Below are 25,379 nucleotides of genomic sequence, written 5' to 3'. Positions count from 1 at the left end.
TTGTGAATTCAAAAGACATACCCAAATTCTAAAAATTCTAAAACTTTGAAAAATTGTACTGGACAGTTATTCTGAGATAGGTTATATAATCTCATTTGCCTAATATGGGTATGGCCTAATATGCTAATGAGTTTCTGCTGTTGGGTGTGGCCTATTATTCTAATGAGTTCCTGCTGGGCTTTTTCTACAAAAAAAGCCATGATCAAAACAGAGGAACAAGCTCAGCGACTGGCTGAAGAACTGCAGGCAGAGTACTAACATAGAGGAACAGAAGGAGAATCTCCAAAAAATTCAAAGCAGTTTGCTAGCAGCTCAAAGCAAAGTTCACAGGCCAAACACTCTGAAGAAGAAACAACCATAGAAAATGATAAGTTGCTGTTCATTTGCAGTACGTTCTAGACACCACTATGTTCTTCAAATGACATATTTCCAGCTTTTACAAATATAAAATTATGCCTTTTAAATAAATTAAATGTTTTGTAAAGCCAGAAAGATACAAAGGGGACATGGCAGGAAATATAGAATGTACTCTAAAAACTCATCCAAAAAGTCATCTTGCAGGACTGATAAACTAATATACCGATGACGCTAACATTTCAGCACAAGGGTTTTATTTTTGTTTGGGTTGTTACTACCAATGCACCAATGTGATTCTGCATATTAACTGACTAGCTCATGTTGAGTTGCCAACTCCTTACCATCAGTGGGATTTATACAAACAAAATAGAAAGAGACTGAAAGAGAGTCTGAGCAGCTGGATATTTTGGGGAGTAGAGTAGTGTTGCCAATTCTGGATTGGGAAATTCCTGGAGATTTGGGGGTGGAGCTTGTGGAGGTCCTTAGCATAATATAATGCCATATAGTCCACCCTCTGAAGTTGCCGGTTTTCTCCAGGAGTTCTGATCCCTGTTGTCTAGAGATCAGTTGTAATTCCAGGAGATCTCCAGGCCGCATCTGGAGACTGGCAACCCTGAACCATGGGTTCAGGCCTCATCTCATGGCAAGACACTTCCATAACTCATTAACTGATATTTCAGTTTCAAAATTTCAATGAATTTTTCACAGAAAAAGCTGGTAGCAATTTGTATCCCCTGAAAGTCCTCTCTAGAGGGTAAGGGGAACCCTCATAAACAAAATGCACCACAGCACAGAGGACTGCAATGAGAAGGGAAAAACTGGATGGAATTGGTACCTCCTCCTACTTTTGCCAGCAGTAAACCAGAAGCATATGAAGAGAAAGGCAATACTATGAGATTTCCCCTCCTTGCTGCAGCCCCTAGCACTGTCGTGCATTGTGTTTATGAGGGTTTATGACAGTCCCTCAACTCTTAGCAAAGGACTGTGTCCGTGCACTTGCACTAGAGAAGATACAGAAGATCTGCTCTACTAACTCTTTTCACAAGATTTTTCTGTAGTAGTCAAGCCCTTTTAAAAAATACATTGCTGAATGGCACCAGTAATGCCTGAAATTTTACTTTATGCTGCCTAAAATGAGTCGGCAAAAAAAAATCTGTTCTAGGAAACATGCCTCTTTCTGAAATGTGCATATCAGCCACTTTCCAGAGCCAAGTAATCTTCCAAATGTACCATCCAGCTTCTTAAATTTGCTTACACAATGACTATCTAGAATTGGCAAATTTCTCTGCACTAGAAAGTTCACTTCAGCAAATGGATGAATAGCAGGAGTGACAGTATCACTTTGACAATGTTTATTTAGTGGTCCTTAGTGAGCAGAAGCAGTGACCTTCCACATCTGTAGCCAGAAGTGGCTGTAAACATCCTCACTTTAGCCTGTAGTCTGAATAAAAATATAAGATGTACTTCTTCTACATCAGTGAGAAAGATGCAAAATAAGAACAAGTTGTTAAGTTTTTCTTTCCCTTTTTAAAAAAAATCTAAGTCTCTCTTCACAAATCCTGTTCTCTAGAGAACTAAAATAACACTGCTTCCAGAGTGAGTTATACATCATCTCTAGCTAACACTCTCCTGGCGGTCTAACTGGGAAAATTTGCAATAATAATATATTAATATTATCAACAATATCAATATATATTTTGGAGGATACATATTAACATATTTCTGAGGAAAGGGAGACATGGAGTGAGGTGGAATTTGTAGATTGTGAAATAGCACCCAGCCCTTGTGCTACTACTAGTGGCACTGGGTGTTTCAAGTTAATCGAAAGTGAGTTGTTAATAATACATCCACCACCATTATAGGACACTGAGTGAACAATCAGATAGTTCTAGATAGGCTGGTAATGCTAGCTTACAAAAGCCAGATAGGGAAGTGGAGATATTTACAAGGAATCAATCTCTATCAAATATTGACTGCAGAATACTTAAGGTTTTGAAGGTGTGCATCTTGCACTATTTACCTCACTGCTTGACTAATTCTGAGGATAAGCTAACAAATGTAGTCTTGGATTTGGAATCCAAGTGTTACTTGCAAATATCATCACTGATGTCAAAAATGCCTTAACAAGCAGCCATGGTTCAGGACTTTATAACATCACTGAAACAGTGAGAAAGTCCCGTAGTTGGCAAAGGCCCCTGCCTATGGACTTTGTGTCCCACAGTGGTTCTGACTTGGGCAATCTAGCTGTAGGAGGCATATCAGTAATACATTTAAGAGGGACAGATAAATGATCTAGTAAAAGATACAGATTTGCAGGAAACTTAATGTTTGCAAGGATCTGTGACGATGATTGACCTCTAGTGACTTGGAGATCCTGATGGTTTCTAGACCTCTACAGAAGAATTTCCACTAATCGGGTTAGATTTTCTGGATCTAGTCTTGCTGATCTATGAAGTAGAAACTTGCCATAGACCACTGATACAATGGCTCATAGGTGCTTTCTCCCACAGATTCATAAGAACACCATTCCCTACTTTATATGGTAACTAGGAATAAGGCTCGTTGTGGAAATAAAACGAGATCTAGAAAAAGGCTCTGGGAGAGTGCCACGGCTTTGGGCACACAGTGTGAATTTGCTGTGGTGACCTCAGCAGGGTATAATGACAGAGTCCACCATTTTCTCCAGAGGAACTGATCTCTGCTACCTGAAGAGCAGTTGTAATTTTGAGTGATCTCCAGCCCTCACCTGGATATTGGCACATTGTTACCCAGGATGAAATGGCTGGTTTGGAGGGTGGAGTCTATGGCATTCTACCTGTCTGAGATCCCACCCCTCCTCAAACCTCACAATCTCCAGGCTCCACCCCTCAAATCTCCAGGAATTCCCCACCCTGGAGTTGGCAACCATATCTCCCTCCCAGCCAATTGTCAACCTACCGTCATCTGCCCCCTGACTTCAGCTTTCCATCTCCTCCCGTCTCCCTCCTGGAGAGCAGTTGTAATTCTGATTGATCTCTAGCCCCCACCTGGAGATTGGCAACAATGGTTCCCCAGGATGGAATGGCTGGTTTGATGGGTGGAGTCTATGGCATTGTACCTGTCTGAGATCCCACCCTTCCTGAAACCTTCTTCAGGCTCCATCCCTCAAATATCCAGGAATTTCCCATCTGGAGTTGGCAACCCTATCAGGAATGGCCCCAATGAGTTTTCTCCCATAGGCCAAAATAGGTGACAGGACCAAGCTTAGTTGCCTACCAACAGGCACTGAGGGGAAAACAGGGTTGCAAGCTCAAAGTAGGGAAATACCTGGAGATTTGGGGGGTGGATCTTGTGGAGGGCAGCATTGGGGGGGGGGCGGAAGGACTCAGCAGGGTATAATGCCATAGGGTCTACCCTCCAAAGCAGCCATTTTCTCCAGGGAAACTGATCTCTGTCATCTATCAATTGTAACAGCGGGAGATCGCCAGGTCCCACCTGGAGATTGGCAACCCTAGGGGAAAGTCAGCTGCACAACAGGGGGTTGAAGAGAATGGTTTGATGGCTGCTGGGTCAAGATTGGCAACAATAGTTCCCCTGGAGGAAATGGCTGGCTTGGAGGGTGGAGTCTATGGCACTGTACCTGTCTGAGGTCCCCTCACCCTCTCCGGGCTCCCCCCCTCAAATCTCCAGGAATTTCCATACCTAAAAAGTTGGCAACTTTATCTCCTCCCCTCTCAGCAGCCTCTTCCTAGGCAAAATTCTGTCTTTCTCATTAGTGGGGAGCAAAGCAGCTTTCTTCATTCTCTTCGGCTTTGTGTACAGCAAACGGAAAACAACATAAGGTAACTTCATGTGGGCCAGGGCCTTCTCAGTGGCAGCTCCACGCTGTTGGAACGAGCTCCCAGAAGATATTAGGGCCCTGCAGGACCTCTTGCAGTTCCGCCGGGCCTGTAAGACGGAGCTCTTCCACCAGGCCTTTAGTTAAGGAGCCGCATCTAACAACTAAGACCCTGTGCCCAATGCCACCATTGACAGCCTGTGCTTTGCCAAACTGTAATAACAACTGCTGACTGTATTTCTTAGTATGTCTGCTGCTATTACTACCTCGCCATCGCCGTATAAGCGAATAACTAGCACTTTAAGCCTTGGTTTTATGGTTATACTAGAAATAAGGCCCGTTGTGGAAATAAAAACAACGAGATCTAGAAAGAGGCTCTGGGAGAGTGCTCTGGCTTTGGGCAAACAGTGTCAGTCTGCTTTTAAAACATGAACCTGGGACCTGCACACCACCAGAATACAGCAGATTCTATATGCAACTGACATTCCAACTGCCTTGCGGGGGGGGGGGAGTTTGAGGTGTGGAATGAAGTCCAATAAGCTTCCACATGCAAATGACCTTGAAATGCTGGCCCAATCAGAGAAGAGTGGCCTAGGCTGCAGTGGGTGGGAGAGAACTCAAGCAATGCAGCTAGTGGATAGGGGCAGCTTCTGAGTGACATATCAGGGAGCCAACTGATTTTGCCGGGCATAGAATTTTGCCACTCCAACTGGCCTTTATATTTATAGAGAGATTATAGCCTATGAAGCAAAAGTAACACAGACTGTAGGGCCAAACAGCAAAACACACATGCCACATTCAATAAACATGGATAAACTTATTTGAGGCGTCATGCTTTGAGGGTGACAGGAGCAAAGGGGCCTCTCACCATCACAGTTGTACAATGCCATGCAGCAGAACTTTGTGGAGTTATGAGAGGTTTGTTTAAATGTTTTCCCCCATTTGATGAAAGAGAATTAAGCAGTCCTCTTTGCATTCTGTTTGATTTAAACATGATGATTGATACAGAATATAAGATGGAGCTTTTCTTGATTTTCATATATTGTCATTTCTTGGATTAGTTTCAGGTGATGGTGACCACATGAATCTGTCTTATCCTACGCCAGGCTACAAGTTTATCAGCATTGCGCATTCTGACTGGCAGTGGCTCTCCAGGGTCTCAGGCAGAAGTCTTTCTCATCACCTACTACTGCATCCTTTTAACTGGAGAAGTTGGGGATTGAGCCTAGGACTTTCAACATGCATAGCACCTCCTTATTGTTGCTCAGGAACAAGAGAATCAATCAATTATATAATCATAGTCTCTCTGATTTGAAAGACGTAGTCAGGAGGCATTGGCATCAGAGTGCATTAAAGTTACTCCGAGCCATCAAGGGGAAATGCCAGTTATCTGAAGGAGTGTGTAGGGCAACCCTAATAAAAGGGGATTCCAATCAATCTAGGCATTTATTTGTCAGTTTCAGATCTGCTATTTTGGGAGAAGATGATAGATGTGATAGTTAAACAGCTTCACAAATTCCTGCAGCATCTGGTTTTTCTGGAGCTATTTTTAAAAATGTTGCTGATGCATGTTTTAGGTCCCTTTCAGGGCACTTTCACATGAAGTCGTTGTACTATTTTGAATCAGGCTCAGTCCCGAATGTTGTAAAGGTGAGGTGAGATCATTTCAAAGGGGGTCCTTTCAGACTGGCAGTTTAAACTGTATGCATAGTGCATTTGGATCAGATTTTGAATGTCAGATGGTACATTTTCCCCCCTGTGGCACCCATTTTTTGTTCCTTTTTCTCAGTTTTGTGCTATATTGATATATTGTTATATTGAAAAATGATTGTTTTTTCATATAAAATGGGCTGAAAAAATAAAGCAGGTCATTACAAAGAACTACAAACATTTCAGACAGCATCGCTCTCGACTCAAACACAACCGCACAACAAAACCTTGTTTCACAAAACCAACAACAATAACAATGATCAAACCTTCATAAAATAGGGACAACAATGCTTGCCTTTTAAGACATCCGAAAGGAAAAAGTAAATTGTTCATCATCATAACTGGCAACAGTTTAAAGAGCCTGAATGCCTAAAATGCAAAAAACACACAAAAAAACCTTCCAACCCCAAACCTGTTCATCAATACCAACACAGATTAAAGAACATATCTGAAAATGATCTCATAAGGGTTCTTTAACCCACTTTGGCTTCTGAAGGCAAACAGATGTTTTAAATGGTTTCATACACCTTAAGAATAAAATGGTGTCCTCCCACAACGAATGAAACTTTCACCTGGGTTTTCCAAAACCTGTTTTAATCTGTTTTGCTACTGCTGCTGAGCTTTAGAGGTCTATGAAACCACACAAAAATCTTTGTCTTCAGAAAACAAAGGACCTTTAAAAAGCCTGTATGAAATGGATCCTAGTTACCTTACTGAATTATCACTGAACCTTTGAATCAGATCAGAGTTCCAACTAGTTCAATATCCTATTTACTAGTAAGTCCACAAGCAGGGAACAAATGCAGCAGCTCTTCCAACTGTTGTAATGCAAGCAACTGGTATTCACAGATTCACTCTGAACACAAGTCCATTTAGCCATCATGGCCAATAGATTGAGGTGGGTAGTCATGTTGGTCTGAAGCAGAAGAACAAAGTTTGAATCCAGTAGCACCTTTAAGACCAACAAAGTTTGATTCAAGGTATAAGCTTTAGTGTGCATGCACACTTCTTCAGGCATTCGCTTCGCATGCCCACATCTCTTTAGGCCTGATGGGGTTTACCTGTCAGTTACGGGTACAGATATATTTTTGGCTGATCTTCAAGACCTAGTGGTATTGGGTTGGCAGGAGGGGTGTTAATCCAAGGCTAACCCCCTCGGTGGCGGGAAAGCACGGGTTGAAGGGGTTCATTTAGCGCTGGCAAGCACCGTGAGATAGCAACGATAGGAGGGGTTCTCAAACTGGGTACCTAGAGGCTTAGCAGTCCAGGAGACCCAGGTGGGGACCTCTTCAGGGTTGGGGGAGCACATGACAAGCCTCAAGGCTTAGCAGTCGCAGGCTGGGAAAGTGCTCTTACAGTTCCTACATGCATTGGAAGTATGGTCTGTGATGAGTGGGATACGAAAGGCTTCCGGACCCAGCTCAGAGCCAGGGTGGGTTTGCCCTAAGGAAGCCTGTTTGCAGGCACAATTTAACCTGCGCTTAATGGATATAAGAGATGCAGATCAGCTTACGTGTAAATAAATTCCCAGTTTAACCCACAACTTTTCTTGTGCCTCAGTCGAGGGGTGGGTGGGCAAAGAGTTTCTGGCCGAATGCTAGAGCTTCTCCCTGGCGACATGCCTAGCATGATGATGTCACTTCCGGGTGACATCATTGTGATGCACATGCCAGAAGATCCAAGAAAGAGAATTCCATCCCCACACCAGCAGCAGCTAAGGACCTGGCAACCCTATGCTATAGGCTGACAGGGTACAGAGTCTGCAGACACTTTATTTTACCTGTATCTGCTGACAGAGAAGTAGTAATATTCTGGGCTCAATGCCGATTTTGATGTCTAGAAGCCGGGTTATAATCAGTGCATCAGCCTATGTTTGTAAGCATGAGTGGTAATACTTTAGACTTTTTCTTTCTTTCTTAGAGATCTGTCAGCTGATGCTCCTTTATAGCATCAGACAATTTCTAGCTAGAACACTTATTTCATAAGCCTTTTACATTTCTAAGAACTGTAGACTCTAACAGTTCTCCTCTGCTGCTTTTAACAACTGTCCTTGTGGAGGTTTTTTGTGTGTGGGACATTATTATGTGTATATAATGGGGTACATTTTAATTGCTTTGCTGTTTTAAATCTGTAAACTGCCCTGAACGTTTTTAAATGAAAAGACAGTCTAGAAGTTTGGTCAAATAAATTATTCATACATTTTATAACTTACAGTACAATATCTAAGAGAGTGCTGGGAAAAATAATTTTGGATTTTGATTGTAGCAACTGACATATAACTTCCCATTTGTATACCTATATTAAACAACTCACTTACAATACCATTCGTATGTATGCAATACCATTCGTATGTATGCAATACCATTCGTATTTATGCAATAGTATGCAATACCATTCGTATGTGTGCAATACCATTTGCATGATCCCCTTAACCTCATGCATATAGGTTTTAAATAATACTTGAAGTGGCCCTCAAAACAATTTCTAAGATTTCCATTTCAAAATTCACATCTTATAAACACAGCTTACAAAATTCCCAGAAATTTTACACCCATAATAAATAAAAACCCTTTCCCCATTTTTTTTCTGGAACAAAACCCTAAAATTTGGGCAACATTTAAATCTTTGTAATACTTTTTTTTTTAATCAACCCCAAATTTATTTTAGTGCTTTAAAAGCATAATTTGGTACCTTAGCAGATACAATTGTGCTTGTGACGACCTCTTATCTGGGGAGGTCTGGTTTCCCTTTAAAGTGTTCTTTAGGTGTTATTTTATTATGTGTATCTGGCTGCCACCAGGAAATTTAAGGTTTTCCAAACCTCTATAATATAATATTTCTGTCACTGGGTAGGTAAGTCGAGGGTTTAGGCGTTCACGAGGGTCTATGTGTTTCCTGGGAAGAATTTCTTTCAGAACTGGTATCTTAAATAAAAGTAGATTTATTGATATTTCACACACTTTTCTCTCCCACTGTCAGGGATCTGGGCATGTAACTTTGTAACACTTTTTCCCCTTTAGGCCATATACGGTTACTGTTTCTTTATACTTCAACTTTTCATAACACACACAAGACTTCTCTCTCTCAGACCTTAAAATGAACAAACTGCTTAACTCTTACTACACAGAACCAAATTATCCCACACAGGGATGAGTCTCCTTCTCTCGGAGACAGAACTTAACTAACTGCTGTTTCTCTCACAGAACTCAGAACTTGACTACTGTCATATTCAACTGTCACACTCCAGCTGTCCAAACCTCCAACTGTCACTTCTGATAGACATAAATATCATCCACACAGCATCACTTCCAAAACCCCTCCCCCTCTCTGTCACTCACCAATCACACCACTTGCTTGTTTCCACTACTCTAGACTATCATACAGCCATGCATCTAAACTTTTAAAGTCACACACACACAGTTAAACATGAAATCGTTACAGTGCTATTTGGCACATATATGGAATTTAGAAGTATAACACCTTTCAAAGCATTCCTAAGAACATGTTCCTAAAAAAGTAAGGCCCATTCAAAAGATTTTAGTGGGATTTTATGTACACCTGCCTAGGATGGTTCTCTTACAGTCTATGGGCCCAGAAGGTAAATGCAGCCCTGTTAGTTTCAGACAAAATAAGAGCTGCAAATAGACAATATATTTTGTAATAAAACAAAAATTAAAATTATTTGGACAGAAATAGTCTTATACTGTCACACAGGCCTAGAAGTATGTTTGGATATTGAGTTAAATGTTATAAAACTAAAGAATCCCAGTGAACTAGTCACTATCATCATACACATTATAGTATAATTAATCATGAACAAAATTAGTCATATTTAAACAATGAACAGATTTTTAAAAATATGTTCTATATATATATAGTATACCAAGGAACTACCATTATTTAAGGCTGAAGAGTGTCACATCTACTATATATATATTGAATAACACCTTGCCTTGCATTTCATTAATTTCAAAACAGAAAATATTTCATAGGAATTTCCCCCCAGAGGTTTCCAAAATATCCAGTTTTTCCTTTGGCCATCCCATCTCTGTTTATTTCACAAAAAAACCCAGGAGCTGGTTGGAAGAATATACCATATGTGATGATTTCTGCATTCAGACATAATGTTGAACAACAGTTAGTAAATACCATAGTTAACAAGCCTGGTACAAACTGTTGCTTGGTTTCCCAGTTTAGCACCTACCCAAAACCCAAGTTTGTCCTGAAGCCTGCATTCTGACACCATGGTAACCTAGCATTTAACCTAATTGTGGTTCATTATGACATCTGAATGCAGCCTTGGACATATGTGATATTTGCTAATATCACATAGTTTTGTGATATTGATAGTTTGCTAAGTGATTTCTGTACAATTTAAGGTAGGTAGATAAATTTATTCACAACAAAAAGCCAGCACTCTAATACAACAGTCAAACGAACTCAAATTCATACAACCACAAGCATAAATGTATATAAAATGAATATCAAATAGAGCATACATGTAAAACATGTTAAGTCCTATAACAACTTACATCTATTCGTCTTTCACTAGCAGCTTTCTAGTCCTTACAGCTAACCAGCCACATTTGGCAAGTTTAGCTGTAACCTTGGGGTACCTACTTTCTAAGAGGTTCTTTAGCAATTGCATCTTTTGACTAGTTGAGGACAGAGTAGTTGTAGAGAGTGGGAGAATATCACGAAAGTGGCTATATGCCCTGCAGTCATATATAACATGCATTAAGGTTTCAATTCCGTCATTGCAGCAGTGGCATATACGATCAGCAAGGGTTTTTTTTAAAATTAAACCTCCCCTCTGTAGCTGCTGAAGGGAGGGCATCCCACCTCATGAGGGTAAACGGTCTCCTTAACTCATGATTTCCTAAATAAAAAAGATAGGGCATAGGCACTACCTTATACAACGGTTCTTTTTTTTTTTTTAAATATCTTTTTATTGGTTTTGTAACTGCGTAACATAAGACAGAACTTAATGCTTCTCCATTTCAACATACAGCATCATGAAATTATTACTTACAATATAATGACTTTCCGACACCATGCAGCACCCATCGGGAACCGAGAGTTTGAAAATTTTAAATTTAACCCCTATCCCCTATAAATACAACCATTTATGATAGATCTGCTTAGCCGGGAGTATACCATTTGTTACCATATAGTCTAGCACAGGGGCCCAAACTCTAACAAATTTGGTATAAGTTGGTGTGTTACAGTTATTTGCTCTTTTCAGGGAGTCTGTTATTTTTGCCATTATAAACTGGTCCCATACTTTCTCTCTCCAAGCTGCAATAGTGGGTTGAGAGGGGGATTTCCAAGCTGCAGCAATTGTCAACCTGGCTGCGGCAAGCAACGTTGCGATGAGGTCTTTGCTGCCTCCGGTCTTCGCATCATCCCACAGATTTAGCAACACCACCTCCGGTGTACATGGCAATACTTGCCTAGTAATCTCATTTATCTGTGACATCACGGCTCTCCAAAAATTTTGAATTCCTTGACAGCCCCACCAGCAATGGAGGTAAGTCCCTAACTGCCCACACTGTTTCCAACAAGTGTTGCTTATTGAAGGTTTAATTTTGTGCAACTGCAGTGGAGTTAGGTACCAACGAGATGTTATTTTGAAGAACTGAAGACGAATGTTGTACACTGAGGATTTATTCGCCGGAGAGACCCATATGCCTGCCCAATCAGAATCTTGAAGGGTTAGGTTAAGATCTTCTTCCCATCTGTTTTGGTAAGCTAGTTTATTTGCACTATCTTCTTTTATCAAAATTTTATATATTCTGGAAAGCACCCCCTTTGGCGAACTTGCTGACTTCAAAATTACCTTTTCCAAATCTGTAATTCCCCTTTGAAAGAGTCCTGACTCTGCGAGTTGCTCAATTAAGTCTCTTAATTGTAGGTATTGGTACCAAGGGGTCTGGCCATTCATTTTCTGATCAAAAAATATTTTATCTTGCATTTTGTCTTTCATCACCAGGTCACAGATTCGCCCTAAACCCGCCAACCTCCATTGATCAAAAGCCGCCGGAACCATACCCTGCGGAAACCAGTGTTGATGTGTGTACGTCGATAGCACTGAGATATCCGGGGAAAGGAGTCTTTTTCTCTGGTCCCAAATCTTAAGCGAATTCGCAAGGAATGCATTATGATTTATTGCTTTTGGTCTGCATGCCCGCGATGTCCAAAAAATCTCTTGTAAACTGTAAGGCTTAGAATATTTAGACTCTTATCAGCATCCATGGATTGTTGTGAGCTATGTGTAACATTTGAGCTATATGAGACAAGATAGATGCCTGGTACTAAGAAGACAGGAGAGGAAAATCTAATCCACCCTGGCAAGATGGTCTGTGTAACACATTCCGATTCAGTCTTGATTTCCTACCACTCCAAAGGAATCGCATCAGAAAGCTTTGCCAAGTATTAAAATCCTTCTTTGTTATGAATATAGGAAGCGCCCGAAAAAGGAATAGGAATTTTGGAAGGATGAAGCTTTTCACTATATGAAGCCTGTCCGATAACGATGGATTCAGAGATTCCCATTTATTCAATTCAATCTTAATGTTCGCAACTAAGGGTTGATAATTTTTTTTCAAAAGGTGCTTTGGATCCAGAGGTAAATGCACTCCCAGATGTCTCCAGCTATCTGTGACCCATTTATATGGATATACCAACTGCAATCGCGCCATAGTCGTCTGGTCTAACTGTATAGGATACAATTCCAATTTTGAAAAGTTGACTCGCAGTCCCGAGATATTCCCAAAAGATGCCAATATCTGTTGTATGACGTACAAGGAACGCTCAGTATCCGAAATATAGAGTGTCATGTCATCCGCATAAAGATTTATTTTGTGTATTGTCCCATTTATTTCTATTCCCTTAAAACACGTGTTGCATCTAAGCTCTTCAGCTAACAACGGTTCTAAGAGGGCTCGCCATTTGCATGAGTTATTAAAATCCTCCTGTCTAGCTATGTCCTGGATTCTCTGTCTCATTAACTCTCTCGCTTTGTCATATGTGAGAGAGCTAAGAAATTGTTTTGAGAGGCCAAGTTGAGAAAGTTTTTTTTCAATGACCCTTAACCAAGGTGGGACAAAGGTATCCTGGAAAGTTAAACTTGCCAACCCTGAAGGAAAAAATGAAAATTTTAGCCAGTATTGTATGGCCAGCATCCAAAGCCTTGCCTCCACCAGGATCATGCCTGTTTCTATTCTGATCAAGGCATTTGAAGTACCAGGAGGCGTACAATTTAAGGAATGTGTATGGTATGTGACCTTAAAAACAGTACCTGAAATTGTCTTCAGTTCTGTTGAGCCACAAAGTATGCTGTCCAAGATTAATCAATAGAAAAAGTATGGCCAGCATTTCTTACAATTTACTGGGAACTTTCTTTTTAAAAAAGCAGGGTAGCCAAATTGGCAGCAACATAAATTCTTTAGGATGTTGATTAAATGTGCATATTAACATGCCAGCTCTGAACCTTTCTTTGGTATCAAGATAGACATTACAGAAACACAAGCTTTTACTTTCCTGCACCTCATCATCTTTTTCTTACTTTTTCAATTGTCATTTGTTAATCCTGGCAAGATATCTGGCAGGCCACAACACAATGTAGAAAAAATTCACAGCCATGCCATAGATTTCTTTTGCTCCAGGCATTTCCTAAACAGGGATACTAAAATTATTTTGTCATTTAGAATAGTTATAAACCAGACTTTCTTCCCAAAAATGTGCCACAAGGCAGATACTACAAAATAAAACAAAACACATAATCAATAGAGAGAGCTAGGAACATCTAAAACAATATTCAACAGAAGAGCCAGCACAATTACCTAGCAAATATCCAAATGCACTTTCCTTCCATTCTTTTACCCTATTGGATAACCTCAAAACCTCCTCAGAACAGCTTCATTTTACAGGTCTTCCAAACTTTCAACAGTGAGTGCCTTTTTTAGCTCTTCAGAGAAGTTATTTCCTGCAACAGGGAAAGCTACTGGAGAACCCCACAAATGAGAGCAGATGTTTGCACCTCAAAGGAGAGACAAAAGACATTGTTGTGGCAGCAGGGTCTGCTGCATATCCTCATATCAACAGAGGTGGTCCTTCAAATATGTAGTCTCATGTCATAAAGGGCACGAATGGCAAGTTCCAAAATGGAATCACTGTATTTACTCCAAGGGAAGACCCTGGATGTAAGATGACTCCCTCTAAAAATGTTACAGACAAGAAGTTTTTAAAAATTATTTTTATTGGATGTAACTGTAACTTGCATGGCTCCATTTTTTTGGATGGGATAATTGGGGGAAAAACCCTAGTCTTCCGTTTGAATACATACTGTGGCATACTTCTAGCATTTAAGCCTTGACAAGTACTGCATTTTGTACCAACTGAAGTTTCCAAGTAGTTTTCAAGAGTAGCCCCTTGCCATTTCATTATTATTAGATACTCTCCAACAGGGCTTTTTTTCTGGGAAACACACCAGAACAGAGTTATGGAACCTCTTTGACAAAATTCTTTCAAAAATGTTTAAAAGTTCATGCATTTTTAGTATACAGATTGAAAACTTCATTTTCCTCTTGAGAGTTCCGGCACCTCTTTTTCAAAAAAATAAAACAACCCTGCTCCCCAAAGAGAGCGTCTAACTGAATTATCAAAATTAATGTTTCTGGGCTGACTTTCTACTAAGCTACTAAGAGTTCCACAAATTTTCTTAATTTCACTGCTTCTTATCTATAGAAACAATAAAAGTTTTGCAAATAAAAGTGATTGATGTGGACATTGTCTAACAGAACAAAAGGGAGAATTGAGAAAACATACACAAACAATGTAATAAAAATTGTGGCTATCACTACCTTTAAAAGACCATGTTAAGACAAATGAGCAGATCCAAAGCAAATGTTCAGGAAGCTCAGAAGTGATGAAGAAAGATAGCACAAGCTGGAAACATGAGAGTTGTCCAGAAACAGATTTTAACAGTTGGAAAGATTTAATTTGACCATATATACCTAAAGAAAAGGAAAGACTAAAGAGTGGAAGGTGACTTGGATGGCCTATGACGTATGTTAAGGACCACCTATTCCCATATGAACCTACACAATCACTGTGGTCATCTTTAGGGGTCCTTCTTGGGTGCCCTTGCTGTTTGCGCCTAGATGGGTGGCAACTGAGAAAGGGCCTTCTTGGTAGTGGCACCAAAATTATGGCATTCTCTCCCCAGGGAAATTGTCTATCCCCCTCGATCATTGTCTTCCACTGGTGGGTGGAGACTTCTTGATTTTGTTTAGGGTTGCCAATTCTGGCTTGGAAAATTCCTGGAGATTTAGGAATGGTGCCTGGAGAGGGCAGAATTGGGGAGGGGAAGGTGCTCAGCAGGGATGTGATGGCATAGCGGCCACCTTCCAAAGTTGCCATTTCTTGTGGGGGAACTGATTTCTATAGTACGGAGGTAATTTGTTCCATTTTGTATTCCCTCACTGATCCTCGTTCCTGTTTATATGTTTTGTTCATCTGCCTATGTGTTTTGGTTAACTGTTTTTTAAATTGTTTTCAATAAATAGTTAAATAAAGGATCATTGGGGATGAGGAGCAGTAGAAATTAAATGATTCGGTGAAACTAGAAGGGGAGGGGGAAGGAAAATATAGCTGATAACTCATGAAACACTGCCCAGTCATCAAATTAAATCTTAAATTTAGTTTTCTCCATTGTGAAAATAAAACACCATTTCACTGGTCACCTAACCGAAAATTCTAATTTGCTGTAACTCTCAGTAGTAATGTGGTAATAACATTTCTATCTCCTCCTGTTTACCTAAGGAGCAATAATGTCAGTTTCAACGCTTCACTTAACAACAGAGAATAAACAAAATCTTATTAAGCCTCTTCTGAAGTAGCTGTACTTGTACAAAGAGTATTTGGATATGATTAAGGCATCATTCACATGTGCTTTCACCAAACTCATGAACACCCCCAGAAATCTACCTTTTAATTTGTGTAAAATAGTCAGATTAACTAATTATTAAACCAAAGTAGCTTTTTTTCCCTAATGAAAAAGGGAAATCTCTGCTTGAGATTCATCTGAACTATATAGAATTCTAAACTTTTGTACACGTATCTTTGTACAAGTCCTCAGTATATAACAATTTAAGCTCATTTAGAAAAGTTGATAGTGACCATGAAAGCAACAAAAGCCTACAACTGCATCCTTTATCAATTTCTCTCAAGACCTTGGAAGTAAGACCCATGCTTGTACTTACTGGTTAAAGAACTATTTACTGATGCTTATTTAAGTTACGAGATGTTACACATATAATATCAAAGACTACTTACCTGTGATTGGCTGAGACATGAATGCATTTACCTTCACATTATTGTTACTGCACAGAGATAGTGTACCAATAGAAATTTGTTTTTTTTTGCAACATGTGAAACTACTCTCAAGAATGCAATGAGAAAAAAAACACACACACACTTCTATTATGGTAGTACAGGAATAGCATTAGTAAAGTAATACTAGATGAGTACAAGCGAGTTACATTAAGTTCAGAGTAACAGACCTTTTCAGATGTCCAATGTTGGCCCTTCAGTTTTGCATAACAGCACGGTATGCTACACTTAATCCTCCTGATATTCCATCACCATTTAGTGTGAATGGGACAACACATATAGTTAGATGCATGTACAGCTTCAGTACATGCAGTGTGTTCCTTCAAAAAACTGGGGTTCTGATCACCCATACCAAAGCTGTAATTGCATGGAATATACATGTGTTGCCCAATTTACATGAGATAGTAACTATACAAGTCAGAAGGATCCCACGACACTGAAAAGGTTAGTGTCCCTTTATTTAGAAATCATAGGCTATGCTTCTCATTTTGCATGTACAGTATGTATACTAAACTTAAAGGCTTACATGGGGAATGTACTGTCCAAACTTCCAAGGCAAGAGTAATACTGGTGCCAGGATCCCTTTTAAAAGCTCATGAGAAATACCTTTTTTGCATTTGTAGAAATTCAAAGGAAAGTTTTAAGGTTCTGCAAGGCAGTTATGTACAAACTATGCACAAAAATGGTCATAAATATACATTGGAAACATACTGAAAATAGAAATATTCCTTTTCCTTCATTCTTTTCTGCTTCTTCCTCTTTGGTACTCTCAGGATTATATACTGCAACATCTATGATCAGATTTCTACCATGTTTTTATTGCTCTCCAGCAGTCACAAGAAGGAATAGCTCAAGGCCATAAATCATGCTGTTTCCAAGTCTCACCTCCACCTGACATATGGAGAGAAAGCACAAGTCACTCATACCTCCTCCCTTGCTACTTCTCTTTATCTAGTTTAGAGTAGTGGCTGACAACATGAGACAAGAAGTCCCAAGTTAAAATCTCAGCTGAACCATGAACTCAGTAGAGGCCTTAGACAAGCTACTGTCATAGTCAACCTCCCATTTGCAAATAGGACTAATGAACCATCTTATAGGATGTAAGAATGACAGAAGTACAGAGTTGGATCTGGTCAAAAATTTCTCCTTTTACTGATCCCTTGCCCTCCTCACAGCTGACTTTGGACTTCTCTCTCATGCTGTTCTTAGGGGTCTCCTATCCCACAGAAGGAACATGGGGGAGGGTACAGAGGACCTATTCAGAAACCTCTTTTGACAACAGAGGTGCTCTGCAAGAGCCAAGCCAATATATGCAAAACACTTTGCACATTCAAAGTGCATTATAAATGCTTATGATTATTAACATTTCTCCTCTGGAACAACCAAATCAGTTCAGAATACTAATTGCTGGCTCTGTACAAATGTATGCTTTGATAAATGAAGCAGAGAACGGATACTTCATTTATTATTTTTAAACTGAAAAACAAGATGTATATCAAGCATTAATATTAAGTCTAGAAAAACTTAACCATGATGTTTGTAACTCTCTGTATAGTCCTTGAAGGCTGTAGGTAGTCCAACAAGTGTTAGAAACATGGACTTAAAAGAATTTATGTCAAGTGGACTTTCTGACCTTGATTATTCAAGCAGGTGCAGTGTCTGCTGCAAAGGACTAACATATAGAACACATATGAAATAATAAGCCTCACAGCTATCCAGGAAACAATCACATTTCTCTCTCTCTCTCTCTCTCTCTCTCTCTCTCTCTCTCTCTCTCTCTCTCTCTTTAAAACACAAGTAGTAACTGAGAATGCATGTTCTTTCACTCTCTTATTTTGCAAAATGCGTATATAAATCTTCTCAAGCATAAGTCTTCAAAGTCAGTTTTCATTTATTTAAACTACATTTTTTTAAAAACCCATCAGCTACAATATAGTAAACTGTCTAAAATCTGTATCTCTCAGTTCAACATTGTATTTTAGAATACAACTAAAAGCCAGATCACATGGTATGGAACAATTATACATAAACATTAATGTATGAGCACTTGGGAGCCTTTTTGAGCTGTGACTCCATGACAGTTTTACATGATTAGCATCTATTAGTAACACGTGTCTTTTCTGCAGGAAACAGAAGTGTAAAATCAAAGTACCCATGGCAAACACAATTACCATGTGGTATCAGTCAACTTGAATGAAAGTGTCAGTATGAGGAAAGACCCAGCACTATGCTACCAGAGGAGACCTTCCACATGCTAAGGTGCTCTTATTATCTCTTTTCCTTCTGATCCTGCAGATCAGTGGGGATGGTTTCTAGAAGTATTTTTCTTCTTTGCTCTGCTTCATGGAAAAGGAAGAGAAAAGGGGGAAAGGGCTGTCCAGAATGGTAGCTTCACTTTCAGAGGTTTTACTGCCTTGCCAGACACACACAGAGAAACCACCATCTAGAGATAAAAGTCTTTGAATGCCTATGTGCCCTCAACCTAAAACTATCTGCAAAAGATGAGAAACACACATAATGATAATTTCATGTTTATTTCTATGCATCTATCTGATGCTTCCATAATTTTAAAACATTTTCATTCACAGGCATAAAACATATTTCTGTACTGAAAATTATGAAATAATAGCAACTTGAAGTTAATCTTCTTTATAAGGGATTAAAAAATAAAAATTCAATGTGCTGTCACAAAAGAACAACACTACTTGAAATTACTGAAGAATCCACTGCTCTTTAATAAAAACACCAACCCAGCCATATGCATGAAGCAAATGGTTGATCTGAAAGCATGTAATAATGTAAATGGTTGAGTCACTAAAGATTTTCTATCACTTGGCAACAAGAGATAAGGCCAACTGCATCCAGTATCATAATCAGGTATCACAGCAATGAAAAGTACATGCAAACCTTAATAATCTCTGTTACTCCAAAAATAGCTCTTTCTGGGATATACCATGAATATAACTTTTCAAAAACACAACCCCTCTAACTACCACATTACAACTGCCAGTAAAGCTTAACATCAGTTATTTGGGGAGGGGGGCTGCATTATCCTCAGGGGGATAAAATATTGCAGGTGTGGGTTCTTTTTAATTTCACAAATGAAGTCTTGATTCATCAAGCTAGTTATGCAGTACATTCCTTTTTAACAAGATGGCTGAAGTAGTTAGTAGAGCTTTATGGTGGATAAATATTAATGGTTTTCCAAAAGACTTAAAAAATTCAGTTATAGCAAGTTTCTCTTCAAAAATATCCTGGTTTAACAGAAAATCTGAATTTCTAACAAAAATGTTTATGTACAGGATTTATCTTTTCAAATGGAATCAGCATCAAACTGACTTCCAGGCTGTCTGCCTTTTAAAAAATGACAAAGGTCTATAAGGGAAAGTAAGAGATCCATACGTTTAAGCATTATACAAGGACTTGGCTTCTATGCCCTGTTTCTCCTGCGCAGTGCCCTTTTCTGTTGCAGAAGCAGCCCTGTGCTTTGGAACACATTCCTTTGGTGTGAGGCACTTCCACTCATGCAAGACCAAGTCTTTCAGTGAGCTGAAAACGGCCTACTACTAGAGGAACCCCGTCAGCAGCAGAAAACTGCCTCTAAAATGGACAAAGAAAGATGCCAGTGGAAAGAAGGCTTCAAATGCAAGCCAATGTGCTGTTTTTATTGCTGTGGGCTTTGTAATGGTTCAGGGTCTAACAGGTCAGACGCATGACTATACAGGATTTATTTGCTTGTTTTTTAAAGAGATTTCGCTGTTTCCTCATCAGTCTCCTGCTCAACACAACTTACAAATAGAATATAATTCATGGAGCCCACCAGTCCTCCAGCTACTCAAGTTCTGCAAGTGTATTCAGTTACAAACTGATGACTATTTATGACTTGGGTTGGCAACCCCAAGGTGGGACCTGGAGATCTCCCAGAATTAGAATTGATCTTCAACTGACAGAGATCAGTTCCCCTGGAGAAAATGGCTACTTTGGGGGTGGGTTTTATGGCATTATACCCCACTGAGGTCCCACCCCTCCCCAAACCCATTCCTCCCCAGAGTCCTCTCTCAAATTCTCCATGTATTTCCTAGCCCAGAGTCAACAACCTTATGACTCTCTCAAATAGCATGGACATTCACTTTCCATCTCAAGAAGAATCACTTATTTACACGGTTACTACTATCCCTTGTAACTGGAAAATTCTGGACACAGCCCATTCCCATGTATATTTATTTGGAAGTAAAACAGTTTCATTCAAAAGTCTACTTACAAACAAGTGTGCAAGCCTGGAGACATAGCTTTAATTTTAACTGCACATGTACAGACAGTGTTAAATGAATCCCTTGTCTCCAAGCAGATATAATTCTGCAGTGTCAAATGCACATGGGCTGTATAAAAAAGGTTTTGGATTCTATTCGGTGGCATAGCAGTATCTTTTAATTGTTATAGCAACCACTTAGCATGCATGCTTGCTCAGGAAATTATGAATTTGAAAATGGGAAGCTTGATTTAAGTCAATCCAATCTACTTAGCATGTGTATACAAACAGCTGTTTATGTCAAAAGACCTTTGTTGCAGTTATGGACACCTATTCAAATTCTCCTAAATACTTTTAACTCCTAATATGTCATTCTCTCCAATACAAAATATTGCTTTTAGCGACACTGGAGAAACATTACTGTAGTAGTATATACCTAATCCAAAGAACCATGCAACTAACTCTCTATACACAGGAAAACTTTGAGGTTGTGATTCTTCAACAGAAGCTCATATATATCACATGAGAAATTTTGTGATTGGGCAGGGAGGGTTGCTGTTCAAAGTCAAAAAGTAACATCAAGCAATTCCAAACGGTCATGCCAGTCACATACCTCAAACAGCTGTCTAGATCACAGCTATTGTATTGGTGAACCAACTTGTATGCCCAACCATAAGCATTTGCTGGTTCTGTAAGTATCAGGATCAAAGGCTTGTGACTTATTTTTAACCTAATAACTAAAATTAAAACTTTGAACTCCATACAATAACCTCAAGCAAGCCTTCTAAATAGCTAGTGATGTGCTAATGTAAAAGTCACCATCAAACAAAACTTTTCAAGCAATTATCCAAGAACTACACCCTGTAAGTAACATTTATAATACATTTTATTTTGTACTAGACAACTTCTAATAGGTGCCTGCTAAAAACTAGTAGGTTAAGAGTGTGCTAGACATGGAAGTAGTCAAACTTTTAAGTTAATGCCTAAAGTTATCAAACAATATGAAAACGAAGAGACAAGAAAGACCATTAACTCTATTTCAGACGTCTGCCATTAAGAATGGAGAGGAGATGAACAGTATTCCAACATAATTATGAAATAAGTTGTATTAATAACTACAGAACTTAAGATAAATGAACACCACATTTTGTTGTCATGTGTTCCAAACTACACTCTTCTCCGCCAGCCAAATTTCAAGAAATGCCAATCTTATAACTTATGAATATAATTAAGAATGTTACCAGTGCTTAAAAGATTAACAAATACCAAAATATCATTCACATGGCATGAATTTTTTATAGATCAGATGTACACTCTAAAAATCAAGTTTAAAAACACAACATTGGACTGATGTGTGATGACCTCTTTGAAAATAAAGGGAACACCATCCCAACTACAGTTTCATGTAAGACTTTTCACCAGCAAAGCACTTCTGATATCCTTCTTAAGCAAATTGTGACAAATGCTAATAAGCAAACAAAACTAACAATTTTCATTGATTAGCACCAGACCCTTAGATAATCTGCTCCCTACTTTATGAAATGCATTTATATCTCTTTCCCACTAATATTTTCCTCTCTTATAACTAATCACAACACACTTCTCACTGTTAATTATTTTGTGATAAACAACAATCTAGGGTTTTATCCACTGTATGTATGAAAAGCCAAATTGCACAAGGGCATGGTACTGGGGCCAGGAAACAACAGATCCTGGGTTATCATAGTGTATGTCACCACACACACCCTACACACCTGTTGCTGCATGTCCAATACACTGTCAGTCCTAATCATTGCATGCAACTACTTGCATGTTATTTTAGACAACTAATGCCCATCCAAGTATCCTCAAATCAAAACTTTACAGGAGGAAAACCTACAAACCTATGTACCATTCTCACATGTAACAAATTGCAGCCTCATCCAGCACCCATGTATATTAATACAATCTGCATCAATAAACTTAAAATGGAACCATAAAATAATATGTACACTTGAGTAGTATCAAACTGCTGACTACCAGTAGTCAAATCACCAGTTTAACCCTTCAGTGAAACTTTGGCAAATTAACTGGACCACAGCATTTTCCGAGACAGAAAGCATTATTTTTAAAAAAAACATACTCAAAATTGTCCTACCTCGATCAAAAAGTCTCCAGTTCTCAAGCCAGCTTGCCATGCTACCCCGCCTTCATCCACTGATTCCAGATACTGCAAAGCAGGAAAGGCTGGAGTTGGGGTGAATTCTTCAATTGGTGTATCAGCTTTGGGAATAACAAGGGCCACTTTATTAATAAAGGAAAATTAGCACAATGGGAAAAATAATGTCCTGAAATGATTAATGCAAGACAAAAATACACTGAGAAATAAGAAACACATTCCACTTTCTATTTCCCATTATTTTTTCTTGCATATGAATAATCTTGTGGAATTAATACCAGGTCAGCAAATGACTGAAGCTTAGCCTTTTAACTGCTCCATAAGCAACAACAGCAACAATAATAGAGTGAACAATTTAGTGGAAAAGGAATTGATGTTAGAAATCCTATCCCTACTTCTTAGGATGGTGTATGGAAAAAATAATGTATTTAAATTTTTCAGTCCCTATTACACGTGACCATATATAGCAATAACCAAAAATGGCATGAAACTATTTTATTTGTATGGCAGTGTATTTATTTGTATGGTAGTGTATGATCTTACATATATACAGTTTACAGATATGTATTCTGAAAAGGCAGATTCATATTACATTAAAATTTTACACACGGTTAGAAATGACATTTGGATATTCCATTTGAAGAGCTGAATAGGTCCTTGTGAAATTAACATATATAAAAAGGGATTGTCTTCTGATTGCTGCATAGATAGCTCAGCGCCAGCTGACTGACACAGTGATGAAGTCACTGGGCTTCCAGAAGACCCCACCAAACATGCATTTAGCCAGGAGGGTTAATCTGACACCACTATATAACTATGGAAGCCCAATAGGTGTCCACCATTCTAGTGAGTAACAATAAAAATGGTATTTCAGAGGCAGGGTGTGGAGAATCCTCCATGAGCACATATGGGCTAGCCCTTCCTTGAAGCCAGGCAGTATAAGGGAAAGCCCATCAGCAACAGAGGGGTGTTATGGCACAAATCGGGACATACCACCACTTTTTAAAATGAAACACATCAAGAATAACATTCAGAACTTTAAATATATACCTTATTTCTACCGAAAATCTACTGAAATAGGTTTTGACATAAGAAAAACCTTGGCACACTTTAACACATGAAGCAAAGCAGCCCCTCAAAGAGAAGACATACTGAAGGCCATTCGACATACATGCAGCTTCTGAAGGTATAAAAACTATCAGTTTTCATACTAAAACTGCAGCAGTTTCAGTTAACAAGCCACAAACCTGTTTCAAGCAAGACAGCAACATGCCTTGTCTCTTGGCAATTGATTTTAATAGATTAATACTTCAAATGCAACAATTTTGTGATTTTTCAGCCAGGTTGCTTACAGTTTGCTTAAACTGAGTAACTACCCTTTAGAATTACTGTACATATCTGTTCTATTTTTCAATATTAGAATATATACACACACATAGAAATAACACACACCCCTCAAAACTGCTCAATCAGAAACCAGTAAAATCCATGTCAGTACTGCTGCACAGAAAGAACACTGTTGTCTAGCAACCAAATGCATCAAGAATAATTCCTGTTTATTTTCAGAATGCATACTATTCTTACATAGGCATTTACCCAATCACATAGACATATAAAATCCACATACCTTTGGCCCCTCTGAGCACAAACCCAAATCCTTCATTGTCTTTTTTCTGCAGGACCACTGCCTTTTCTTCTATAATGCAGTCACTGTAGAGAGAATTCCGAGGATAGCGACCATTATTACATCCCTTCATCACCACTGTTGTAGCTGCTCCTCCAGTGTGCAGGTTCATCATCATCACAGCCAGTTAATCAAATAATATTGCGGTAACCAAACATCAGAAAAATATAACAGCAAAAAACAGAAGGAGGAAGAAGACAAAGACAAGGCTTAATGGCAAGGGAGAACATGACAGTGCAACTTAACGGAGGGAATAATGCAGAGAAAGCAGAGGAAGAAACCATGCATGGTGGTAGCTGAATAAACGTGTGATCATGTCATCTGTGTGCTAGCTAGGAGTATAAGAAGAAAAGAAAGTGAACTGAATGACAGTAGCATGAATAAACTCCTCAATCGTGGATATACCAGATGCATCTTCTAGTGAAGCCAAAATGAAACCAACCAGAAGAAAAATGAGGCAGCATTTTAAGATTTTAAAGTTAGATCTGTTTGCTGTGTTATGTAGCTAAAAGGCACAAATATATTCAGAAGCTATGCCTTGCATCAAAAGCCCTTTTTCAATCCTAGTGAGTGTTGCATGCTGCAAGAATCCCACATGATCATCTGACAGCCTACAATGCTAACAACGTGCAGCTGCCTTGGCGTCATCAGCACAAATTTTCACAGCATCAAGAATCTGCATAATTTAAATAGTAACAAGGCATGGATGTTCATGAGCACCTTTTTCCATAAAATTTTTTTTTATTGTGCCTTCCTGAAAGCCAGCTCAATGAAATGCTAATAAGCAGGTTGCTTTAAAATACAGACACTGGATTGTATCTTTTTAAAAGGCAGTTTCTTAACATTTCTGTGATAGTGACTCTTGCACTGATGACTTTTTGTCTTCTAAAATCCAGTTATTCATAGAATAGGTTTAGTTTAAGTTTTATCTGGCATGGTAAATTATAAGATATAAAAAATTTCAGTCATTTCCCCCATTTTTTAAAATTATACAAACCCAATATGATTG

At 38.9% G+C, this 25,379-nt stretch overlaps 1 protein-coding gene across 1 annotated transcript in view; it reads right to left on the bottom strand.

The window, feature by feature from the left end:
- SHANK2 (SH3 and multiple ankyrin repeat domains 2) overlaps positions 1 to 25,379 on the bottom strand; it is a 512,140-nt gene that overhangs the window by 214,230 nt on the left and 272,531 nt on the right. The window contains exons 12-13 of the mRNA XM_015410855.1: positions 24,314 to 24,396; positions 22,666 to 22,790 (exon numbers count right to left, since the gene is read on the bottom strand). Coding sequence (XP_015266341.1) covers positions 22,666 to 22,790; positions 24,314 to 24,396 — 208 coding nt within the window. The remainder of the gene's footprint in view (positions 1 to 22,665; positions 22,791 to 24,313; positions 24,397 to 25,379) is intronic.

This window comes from Gekko japonicus, unplaced genomic scaffold, assembly GCF_001447785.1.
Source record: "Gekko japonicus isolate JY-2015 unplaced genomic scaffold, Gekko_japonicus_V1.1 scaffold65, whole genome shotgun sequence".
Lineage (NCBI taxonomy): Eukaryota > Metazoa > Chordata > Lepidosauria > Squamata > Gekkonidae > Gekko > Gekko japonicus.
The sequence above is the reverse complement of the archived record's forward strand: the minus strand, read 5'-3'. Positions and strand labels throughout refer to the sequence as shown.